At 45.0% G+C, this 11,714-nt stretch overlaps 2 protein-coding genes across 2 annotated transcripts in view; one reads left to right on the top strand and one right to left on the bottom strand.

The window, feature by feature from the left end:
* The first annotated feature begins 1,325 nt into the window (after window positions 1-1,325).
* LOC116909099 (T-cell immunoglobulin and mucin domain-containing protein 2) overlaps window positions 1,326-11,714 on the top strand; it is a 29,256-nt gene continuing 18,867 nt past the window's right edge. Inside the window, exon 1 of the mRNA XM_032912571.1 lies at window positions 1,326-1,472. The gene's annotated coding sequence lies outside the window, so the exon portion shown is untranslated. The remainder of the gene's footprint in view (window positions 1,473-11,714) is intronic.
* On the bottom strand, window positions 7,433-8,394 carry LOC116909098 (N-lysine methyltransferase KMT5A-like). Its single transcript, XM_032912570.1, is given in 2 exon segments — window positions 7,433-8,157; window positions 8,160-8,394. Coding segments are annotated over 2 exon segments (945 nt in total). The 5' UTR covers window positions 8,380-8,394.

The raw sequence follows: 11,714 nt of genomic DNA, 5'->3' as shown, positions 1-11,714 counted from the left end.
CTGAATAAACCCATCCCTTCTAGCTCTTTTTGAACTCTGGCTGGCTGGTTCTGGCCCAAATGCCTATCCAAGCTGATTGGGTCAAACTGGCTTCTCTCCGCTTTTTGACTGAATTGCTCTGCTTGGCCTCAAACTAACTGGCAATCTGTTATAAACTGGCTCCTTTTCTAGCTCATTCTGTCTTTACCTGCAGCCTCTCTCTCTCTCTCTCTCTCTCTCTCTATCTCTCTCTCTCTCTCTCTCTCTCTCTCCTCTCTCCCTCCCTCCCTCCCTCCCTCCCCCCTCTTAAGTCCTGTCTCTTTCCTGTCTTGTCCTCCTGAGAGTTGGGCATATCCTATCTTTGACTCATTCTCATTCCTCACGTTGTCTGCCTCTCTATTAGACATAACTTTCAAATATGGCTACTTCTTTCTACAAATTAACTTTACTTTCATTGTGGGGGATGGAGAGATGGCACAGTGTTTAAGAGCACTGACTGCTCTTCCAGAGGTCCTGCGTTCAATTCCCAGCAAGCACATGGTGGCTCACAACCATCAGCAATGGGATCTGATGCCCTCTTCTGATGTATCTGAAGACAGCCACAGTGTATTTGTATAAACAAAATAAATAAGTGAATTTTAAAAAAGAGTATCCTTAAAGTTGTATACTAAGGGCATGTCTGTATTCCAGCCAGAGAGATTAAAGGTGTATCATTCCAGCCTGATCATGCAGACAAATATGATCCTTTCATCCACAACAGCTATGCTGCTGGATTAAAATTCCTCTACAACTACCCAAGTCTGGAAGCCTGAATAACTAATAAGCCCGAAGAGTGTATGAGGGTGCGGAGAAGCTGCGCCTGGAAAGCTGGCAGCCTCTCCCTACACTTCTGCAAGCAGGGACTTTAGTCTAACTTTATTTGCTTAAGCTGTTAGTTGACTGGCAGACCAGGTATATAATTAGTCAGCTTTCACTTCTGCCTCTGCACCAGGACCCTCACTGGGTTCTATCTATATTCTATTCCTCTTTCTGACTTTCACTTTATTCATCTACAATTTTAAGAAAGCTGGTGCAGTGGTTCAAAGTCCCTTTCTGAAGAAAACTTCTCAAGCCTGAAGTCTGAACTCAGGTGAAGACCTTTGCTGAAACTTTACAGATTGCCCAGCAGAAAGTTAGCTTTTGTTTGTTTGTTGAGGAGACAAGGTGTCGCTATATAGACTGAGTTGGCTGTGAAGTCAGAAGATCCACCTGCCTCTGCTTTCCTGAGTGCTCATTTAAGTATTTTTTGTTATAAGCTCTCTAAGTTGAATAGATACTATCTGGCAAAAGGATTGTAGAACTAGATTTTCAAACAAAATGCTTGAAGGTGTGGCCAGGAGATAAGAATGGAATTCTGGGACAGACTCCTCTTTATCCATCAGCAGCGCTGGAAGAGTCCAGCAGCAGCAGAGGATTAGGAGAGACTACCAAGAAGCAGTGCTCTCTCCTAACTGGTAAGTACCGTCTTCTGCAGGCTCCTGCTGGAGAGGCAATGAGGATAGTGCTCCTTGGAGGTTCTGTACCATGTGGCTTTGTATTTGGGATGATGTGGGATTCTATGTGGGGCATTAGGACACCATTGGGTCTCTAGACATTAGGGCAACTTAACATCCAATAGTTCTTTGGATTCTTGGAAGGTGGATCCTCACTTATACGGAATAATGGACTTTTACAGACGAGCTATTAAAACTTTCTTAAATGGAGTTAACATGAGGTATAACTATAGAACTGAGGAAACTGGAGGAGACAATAGTCTGGTACTTTTAAACTAGGCCCCATATATTTAGGCCTGAATCTATAGGCCCAGAACTATAGCTTCAAGTAGGTTGCTGGGATTTGAGGTTTTGTGTTAGGTTTGTCAACTTGGCAAGGCCTGAAGTAGAAGAGATTTGACTTAGTTGGAGTGTTGAGAGCGGAGCATGTGGCCAGTCTAGGGAGATGTGCACCTTTTAGACCTTGGTTTTCATTTGGATTTTTTGAAAAAAAAAATTGTTTTTATTTCATGTGAATAGGTATTTGTTTACATGTCAGTGTGAAGGTGCCAGTTCCCCCCACGGAACTGGAATTACAAACAATTGTGTTGGAAGTTGAAGCTGGGTCCTCTGGAAGAGCAGCCAGTTGTCTTAACCATTGTTCTACCTGTCCAGCCCCTGCATTTCATTTTTCAGGGGCAGGGAAGCCACTGAGCTCTTTAAATGTTGGGGAATATTTTAAAAATGTATGCATTTATGTTGAGGATTCGCCTACTCCTTCCCTAGAATGCAGCTTCCTGTGTTTGGGGAACTTCATCTTCTTTGTCTGTCTTCTGGTATTTCCCCCTCCCTTCCAGAGTAATTGTGCTTTCACGCTCCAAAGCCTCACCCTCCCTTCTCTCCCCCACCTAAACTGTGACTTTTTAAAAATAAAGCCACGAGTCGGACAGTGCAGGAAATGCATCATAATGAACTCTCGTTTGATTTTTACAACAGAGTTGTGAAATCTCACTGGCCTGGACCTCATTGCAGCCTTCCGCTGAGCTCTGGGATTCCAAGTATAGACTGCTGTGACTGGCTCTTACCGGCACTGTATTTGAGAGCCGGCCTCTCTTGTGCCAGGATTTCCTCAGAGTAGAAGCCTTGGGGAGGATGAGCTTGAACTTCTGATCTTCCCTTTCCGATTGCACACTCAGCTTATCTGATGAGGAGGATTAAGCTCAGGGCTTCCTGCTTGCTAAGCAAGCTGTTCATTTGTTACCAACCACCAGCAAAAACAACACACACACACACACACACACACACACACACACAAAGATAGAAAGAAAGAAAGGAAGGAAGGAAGGAAGGAAGGAAGAAAGAAAGAAAGGAAGGAAGGAAGAAAGAGAGAAAAAAACCCTAGTCCTAGCATGTTGACAAGCCCGACACTTGGAAGACAGTAGGAAGTGGTTAAAACCCAGCTGAACTACAGTGTGAGTTAGAGGCCTGCATAGGTTATGTGAGACTTTGTATAAAAGTTTTTTTTTTTTTTCAATCGAACTTTTTGATCATAGCCTGCCTCTCTACTGTCTCTCTCCATTGAGTGTGCATGTGTGTGTGCTGGGGGGAAGGATATAAAACTCTAGCTATATAAAAATACAAACGCTTCTCTACAGTGGCAGTAAAATAGTTGACTTTGATCCAAGTTTGAGTGACTATGGATTTGGGACATCAAATAACCCTGAGTGACGTTCCCTATGGAAAACATATATGAAGTTCATTTTATCTTACAATATTATTTATTAGCGTGTGTGTGTGTATATGTGTGTGTGTGTGTGTGTGTATGAGTGTATGAGTGTATTTGTCTATGTGCGTGTGCATGCGTTACAATAGCATCTTGCAATGTAGATCCAGCTGACCCGGAACTTGCTATGCAGATCAAACTGACATGGAACTCACAGAGAACTGCATCCCTTTGCCTCCTAGTTCTGGGAATGAAGGCCTGTGCTACGCCACAGCTGACACTTTTCTGTTGTAATCACTTTTTTTTTGTGTATTTGCTGGAGATGGAAAACCAGTGTCTCTCTGCCACTGTTCTCTAACTCCAGTCATCCAAACTAATTCTCCTATTTTTTATTTTGAAACAGGGTCTTCAGTTGCTCAGGTTGCCTAGACAGGCCTTAAACTCATGATCCTTCAGCCTCAGCCTCCTGAGAAGCTGGAGTTACAGGCCTGTACTTCCAGGCCAGACATGAACTTTGACTGTCCCAGGAAATCAGTGCGTGTGCAAAGCCCAGAGGTAGGACTGGGTGTGTTGGGTCATGCCTGTGATCCCAGCATTCTGAGGCAGGAGGATTTCTATTTGTGAGAGACAACCATGAGACAGAAAGAGTTCCAGCTCAGCCTGGGCCACAGAGAGACCCAACCGAAATAAATCAATAAATCAATAAATCAATCAATCAATCAATCAATCAATAAATAAGAATGAATGAATGAATGAATGAATGAATGAATGAACCACCCACCCAACCACACTGGTGGGCCAGGAGGTGAGAGTGATTTCTGGTCATGGGATGTCAAGGTTATTGCCATTCCAGCCTCAGGGCAGATGGAGCTAGGTGAAGCCAACCCAGGCTACATTTCAAGGTTTATCTAAGAGTTAAGAGATTGTTCGAAGCTGAGCTCAGCAGCAAATGGCTATTCAAAGAGCTAAGATACCCTGAGGTGGCTTTGTCTCTGCTGGTCTGTATTCTATCCCTCCACCAGCAGCAAGTTCTCCTACTCAGTCAAGGTCAAGCAGCCTAAGTGAACTCCAGCCCATGTCCAGCTCCTTAGACATGAGCTGCTTAGTGTAACAATTTTGGAATAGGGTTTCTATTTTTTTTTTTCCTTTATTAACTTGAGTATTTCTTATTTACATTTCGATTGTTATTCCCTTTTCCGGTTTCCGGGCCAACATCCCCCAACCCCTCCCCATCCCCTTCTATATGGGTGTTCCCCTCCCCATCCTCCCCCCATTACCACCCTCCCCCCAACAATCACGATCACTGGGAGTTCAGTCTTAGCAGGACCAAGGGCTTCCCCTTCCATTGGTGCTCTTACTAGGCTATTCATTGCTACCTATGAGGTTGGAGCCCAGGGTCAGTCCATGTATAGTCTTTAGGTAGTGGCTTAGTCCCTGGAAGCTCTGGTTGGTTGGCATTGTTGTTCATATGGGGTCTCAAGCCCCTTCAAGTTCTTCCAGTCCTTTCTCTGATTCCTTCAACGGGTTCCCGTTCTCAGTTCAGTGGTTTGCTGCTGGCATTTGCCTATGTATTTGCTGTATTCTGGCTCTGTCTCTCAGGAGAGATCTACATCCGGTTCCTGTCTGCCTGCACTTCTTTGCTTCATCCATCTTGTCTAATTGGGTGGCTGTATATGTATGGGCCACATGTGGGGCAGGCTCTGAATGGGTGTTCCTTCTGCCTCTGTTTTAATCTTTGCCTCCCTATTCCCTGCCAAGGGTATTCTTGTTCCCCTTTTAAAGAAGGAGTGAAGCATTCACATTTTGATCATCTGTCTTGAGTTTCATGTGTTCTGTGCATCTAGGGTAATTCAACATTTGGGCTAATAGGCACTTATCAATGAGTGCATACCATGTGTGTTTTTCTGTGATTGGGGTACCTCACACAGGATATTTTCCAGTTCCCTCCATTTGCCTATGAATTTCATAAAGGTATTGTTTTTGATAGCTGAGTAATACTCCATTGTATAGATGTACCACATTTTCTGTATCCATTCCTCTGTTGAAGGGCATCTGGGTTCTTTCCAGCTTCTGGCTATTATAAATAAGGCTGCTATGAACATAGTGGAGCACGTGTCTTTGTTATATGTTGGGGCATCGTTTGGGTATATTCCCAAGAGAGGATCCTAAGCTGGGTCCTCAGGTAGTTCAATGTCCAATTTTCTGAGGAACCTCCAGACTGATTTCCGGAATGGTTGTACCAGTCTGCGATCCCACCAACAATGCAGGAGTGTTCCTCTTTCTCTACATCCTTGCCAGCATTTGCTGTCACCTGAGTTTTTGATCTTAGCCATCCTGACTGGTGTGAGGTGAAATTTCAGGGTTGTTTTGATTTGCATTTCCCTTATGACTAAAGATGTTGAACATTTCTTTAGGTGTTTCTCAGCCATTCGGCATTCCTCAGCTGTGAATTCTTTGTTTATCTCTGAACCCCATTTTTTAATAGGGTTATTTGTCTCCCTGCGGTCTAACTTCTTGAGTTCTTTGTATGTTTTGGATATAAGCCCTCTATCTGTTGTAGGATTGGTAAAGATCTTTTCCCAATCTGTTGGTTGCTGTTTTGTCCTAACAACGGTGTCTTTTGCCTTACAGAAGCTTTGCAATTTTATGAGATCCCATTTGTCGATTCTTGATCTTAGAGCATAAGCCATTGGTGTTTTGGTCAGGAAATTTTCTCTAGTGCCCATGAGTTCGAGATGCTTCCCCACTTTTTCTTCTATTTGTTTGAATGTATCTGGTTTGATGTGGAGGTACTTGATTTACCTAGACTTAAGCTTTGTACAGGGTGATAAACCTGAATCGATATGCATTCTTCTACATGTTGACCTCCAGCTGAACCAGCACCATTTGCTGAAAATGCTATCTTTTTTCCATTGGATGGTTTTGGCTCCTTTGTCAAAAATCAAGTGACCATAGGTGTGTGAGTTCATTCCTGGGTCTTCAATTCTGTTCCACTGGTCTATCTGTCTGTCTCTGTACAAATACCATGCAGTTTTTACCACTATTGCTCTGTAATACTGCTTGAGTTGGGTTGGGGAGGGGGTGTGGGCTTAGTAATTTCTGGTCCCACTACAAACCTCACTTTTGATTAGAATAGAGTACCATCTCAAATCTCTACACAAACCAACCAGCCAAGCCAAAAAGAAAAATAAACCCCAGAAGAAAAGAAAACTGCATTCATTTCACTCCCTTCAAAACCTATATACATGTTAAGTTGTTTTCTGTGGGGTTTTTTTCCATTTTTTTCTTTTTAAATTTTTTTTTTACTATTTTGGTTTTTTTTATTATTTTTTTTAAAATAAATTCAGTGTTCACATTTCTATAAAGAATTAATGCAGTTTCAGGAGATCTGCCCTTCTTGGGCAGGAGAACAGTGCTTTTCCCGGCCTGCCTCTAGTCTGACTGCCCACCCTGATGCTTCAAGGTGCCTGGAAAAGCCATAAGCCTGTGGAACAGGTCTGTTCCTGGCCGGGCCTCCAAGCCCTGGGCTCAGTAAGCTTTGGAGAAAGCAGAGGGGAAGACTAGCTTACTGTGAAACTTTTGCTAAAAAATATTCATACATGTCAACATGTACACTTGTCTAGACGCTGAGGAGAACAAGAGCTTGGAGACATCCCGTCCAGGCTGTGCGTGGGGGTGACCTCACCCTCACACTGGCATGTCCTCGGACGTGGGGTGCAGGGGAGTCCTGGCTTTCATCTTGGGTAGAGCCCGGCTTCCTAGTTCATGTTCAACTCCATTCTCTAAAACCTGTGCTGAGTCTTACACTACGCGGGAGGCACAAACGTTCAGCTTGTATGCAGAAAGGTAGAAAACCAACTAGAATATAAAAGTTTTGGTAATATAAGGTCATCTGTTCAAGTCCACCTTGGAAACCTGTAACAGATATTTAAATACTACATGAAAAGGCAACTTTAATATACTTTTTAAAAACATTTGAAGGGTTGGGGATTTAGCTCAGTGGTAGAGCACTTGCCTAGCAAGCACAAGGCCCTGGGATCGGTCCCCAGCTCCGAAAAAAAGAAAAAGGAAAAAAAAAAAAAAACATTTGTAGTAATTAGCTAAGAGTAAGAGTGAGTGAGTGTGTGTGTGTGTGTGTGTGTGTGTAAAAAATTCATTTCCCTTTGAGGGCACTTTGTCCTTTGAAGGAGGCAGGGAGGCAGGGAGGCCACATGGCTGGTTAGTGCTTCAGCCAAGGGTAGGCTTCGATGGAGGCCTTGCTCTGGTCTCCATAGTCGTACAGGAGCTCCTCCCCGGCCGCGATGTCTCCGGAGGCTATGAGGATGAGGTGAGGTGCGCCGTCGATGTCCTGCAGTTTGGTCTGGCCATTCCCACACTTACTGTGATTGATCGGCCTCCCAAGGCGGTTCGTTTCTTGAGTGGCATCCACGCAGTAGGTTTTGCTCAGATATTGAAAATAGTACATGTAGCAGCCCGTGGAGGGGTCCTGTGCGTACAGAGCCTCCTGCTTCTTGGCATCGGTGATTTCAATGAGGTCTCCATGGTATTCTACCACAAAGTCTCCCCGGGAGAATCGCTTGGTAGCAATCACACCCCTGCCTTTGCCATCGATTAGGTCAATCTTCATGCCATCTTCCTTCCCGCTCTCAATTAGCTCATCTGTCTTCTTCCTTTCTTCAGCCTGCAGCTTAGCGTTGCTCTTCCTGGAGCTCCTTCGCACGGGGTAGAAATCTGTGAGTTTTCTATTCTGCTGTGTCTTCCCTTGAGACTTCTTCCGAGGGGCCTGCTTGCCCTTGAGGGGCTTTTTCAGGGCTTGCTTAGCAACTGCTACACTGGTAGAATCACATGACCGGAGTGGAGTTTTTGGAGGTTCTGTTGCTTCAGATTTTTGGTTTGGAAAAGGCGCCAGGGGACCTCTCCTGGTATCTTTGCTCTTCCGTTCTCTGACTTCAGAGCGCTTCGGATAACATTCCCAGCGTTCCTTTTCTCTTCTCGCTTCCTATAGATTCCGGCCAATGGTTTCCCCGGGCATTTGACCTCATGATGTGCGACCGAGTTCTCTTCCTGCAGTGGAGAGCGCATTCCAGAGTATTTGTTCAGACTCATGTAGGCATAGATCTTTGACTGCCCAGCAAACACGTTCTCCTGCAGCCCGGCTAGGCCCATGGCGGCCCGGCCACCAGCGCTGCCGAAGCCGCCGCCGCTGCTGCTGCTGCTGCTGCTGCTGCTGCAGCTGCTGCCTCAGCTACCAGCTCCGCCACGACGCCCCGGGAAAGGGTCAGCAGCTGGAAACTCAGTGATGGTCACTGAGTCCTGTCATCTGGCAGTGCTCCCCTGTAGGTAGTGAGTAACCTTCATGGAATGCCAGAGTTGACCCTAAATGCAGTGAATCTGAAGACTGCAAAGCTCAAGTTAACAAAGAATTCCATCATCCAGGGAGAAGGCTCAGGGAGCAAAGGGTCTGGCCTGCCCGATAGATAGATGAGTTTGAGATGGGATCCTCCTAAAGGGGAAGCAGAGAACAACTCCAGAGAGGGATTTTCTTCCCTTCTCATGAGTCCATGGCACGCCCACATTCATACACAGCCAGGTAGTATAATGTACACAGTGTAGTACAATGGTAACAAATAAAACAATAAGACGTCTCACTGTACTCTGTCCTCTGCAAATGTTAGGGCTCAGTATCTGGTCTTGTGGGAGCCCATGGCCTAGTGTGGGAATTCAACCCTGAGGATTTGGTTATTTGATGCCTCTGCTCCTCAGCTCCCATCTTCTTCACATCCTTACTGATGATGCCATCTGCCCTCCACCTGCTCTCCTTCAGCTCTTAGTCTGTCCTGTCACTTGCTTTGGTTTTCCTTCATTTTTCCCCCTTTTGTAGCCCAGGCTAGCTCAGCATTGTCAATCCTCCTTTCCACCTCTCCTACAGTAGGATTACATAAGTTTGCCATCAGGCATGGTTCACAGCTTGTTCTTCCCTTTATTGACCGGGTGTTACTCTATAGCATTGGCTAGATTGGTACTCAATATATAGTCCAGGCTGCCCTTAAGTTCATGGCAATCCTCCTGCCTCAGATAAGTGCTGTGCTCACAGATAGAAGCCATCATTCCAGAATCTCACATGCTATAAATTGCAGGTGATCCAGAGAGAATGTCCCGGACATTTAAGCAGGGATCAGTAGGAAAGGAGGAAAGGTAAAAGCTGTGGGTTAAGGAAGGAGGAAGGGACAAGACAGAACACCACCTAGAAAGACCTGAGGTGATGAATTGGGAAGAAAGTCCACATGGCCTTGGGACAGGTGGTCAGGACAGCAGACCTGAGCCCTAGGCAGGGGCCAGATAACAGGGGCTTTGCAAAACCTCAGGGTAAGGAATTGGGCTCCCTGCTCCTTGAGAGAGCTCTGAGCTAAGGTTGTCAGTGGGACACACCCTGGCCTGATTATACATTTACCATTTGTCTCATTGTCTATGCATTAATTTGTTAGCTGTTCACTTACCCATCCGTGTAAGCTGCTTGTCCAATTCTGAGTATTTTACACCCTGTTATCCTGACTCATACTCCTCCATTCTCAGTTTATTAGTAATTTTTACCGAAGTAAAAATTTGTTCAAAAACCCTTCTTATTGACATTGGGATTTGCCTGGCCTTAGGCTGTAGTATAACTAGAATGAAAACATTTTGCCTTCCAACTGAATAAAACATGTTTCAATCTTGTGTGAGAGACACTTTAGCTTTGTTCCCCAATCTTTCAACAATGCAAAATGGAGCCAGTCCTTGAGCCCATGGCATGGCTCAGCAGATAAAGGCACTTACCAGCTCAACCCCATGCACCTGTATTTTAGAAGCCAGAACCTCGTCCACATAGCTGTCCTCTGACCATATATGTGCCCTGGCATGTTCATGCATGGTCTGACATGAAACCATTTACATGTGATCTTTAAAAATTATAAAAACCCAGCTCTTAATCCAAAGGAAATAGGGATTATTGTGACCCAACTTGGAGTGACAAGGGCTCCCTAAGTTGATGTGGGCTAGTTTATCATGAAGGAAAATCAGGTTCACTGTGGAAAAGGTTATGTGAGTTGTTACAGTTCTGGAGAAAAAGGAAGCCAAGTACCTGGCAAGAGCATCAAGCAGATGGGCCTCAGCAGAACACAGTCTCTCTGTCTTGTCTCTCAATTTCTCTCTGTCTCTGGTCTCTCAATCTCTCTCTGTCTCTTGTCTCTCTATCTCTGTATGTCTCTCTGTCTTTCTCCTCCTCTCCTTGTTAAAGTTTCCCCCTGTATCCGTAGCTATCCTATAACTCACTCTGTGGACCATGCTTGACTACACAAAGATCTACCTGCCTCACCTACATAGAGCTAGTATTAAAGGCATGTGCCACCACCACTCCATCAGAAATCTCTTCTTTTTTAAAAAAAAAAATATAAGTACACTGTAGCTGTCTTCAGACACACCAGAAGAGGGCATCAGATCTCATTACAGATGGTTGTAAACCATCATGCGGCTGCTGGGGTTTGAACTCAGGACCTCTGGAAGAGCAGTCGGGCGCTCTTAACCACTGAGCCATCTCTCCAGCCCCGGAAATCTCTTCTACAGATTCCAGATCTTCCAAGCATCTTAGCTCCAGCGTTGGTGGACGCTATTGTGTGCAAATGTAACTGTGCATGTCAGAAGCTGTCCTGATTGTCACAAGGACATTAGGTGAAGTGCAGGGGTTGGTAGCAAATGGCTACTGAGGGAAGAGGTGAGAATAAATGCTTGATAAGCCTCTTGAGACTTCTATCCTCTCACAGTCTCCATGCAGGATCTTCACGGGTGTGGCTTCAACAGGGAACCACAACTCAAACTCTGATGTTTGGGGATGGACCCAAGTGCTCTTCTCAAACATGTGAAGGCAAAAATGAAAAGGTTTCTAGCAACCAGCAAGGTGCTTATTGCATGGTCGATCTCACCTATTTGTTTCATTCCAGAAGGTGAGAGAGAGAGACTGAGTTCTGCTGCAGCCTTTCTGGCTGATGCTCCTACCAGGGTACTTGGAAAATGCATTGATTTGGGGGCTGTAAAGAGCCATTTTCCACCACTGTCTGTTCTCTTCGTTTTATGAGAGAGTAGGCCATAGGTCACCCGTGAGAGGCCTTAGCAAGAGTTATTTTACATGAAGATAGTAGTCAACTGGGTGAGACATTGAATGCCTGTGTCCATAACACTATCTACTTCAATAGAACTCTTAAAGGGACAGAGTGGTCGGTACCGTGTTCTGCTCACTACTTTTATATGCAAAAGTAAAATAGTCATGTCCTGCGTGGGTTTTATGTGTTCTAAAGTTGTCTAGTGTCCATTGAAATTCTCAGTGTTTGGTCACCAGGTTACAGCATTAGTTTTCTGATCTCCTCTAAGTGCGGGACCCCAGGCCTGAATGTTGAGCTCATGCTGGCTTCGTGAAAGCTCTTAGTATCTTTAAGACTGGTAACAGCCTTCTTTCCTCTCTGAGAGAATCT

Source organism: Rattus rattus, chromosome 9 (genome assembly GCF_011064425.1).
Source record: "Rattus rattus isolate New Zealand chromosome 9, Rrattus_CSIRO_v1, whole genome shotgun sequence".
Lineage (NCBI taxonomy): Eukaryota > Metazoa > Chordata > Mammalia > Rodentia > Muridae > Rattus > Rattus rattus.
This window is presented reverse-complemented; position numbering and strand designations above follow the sequence as displayed.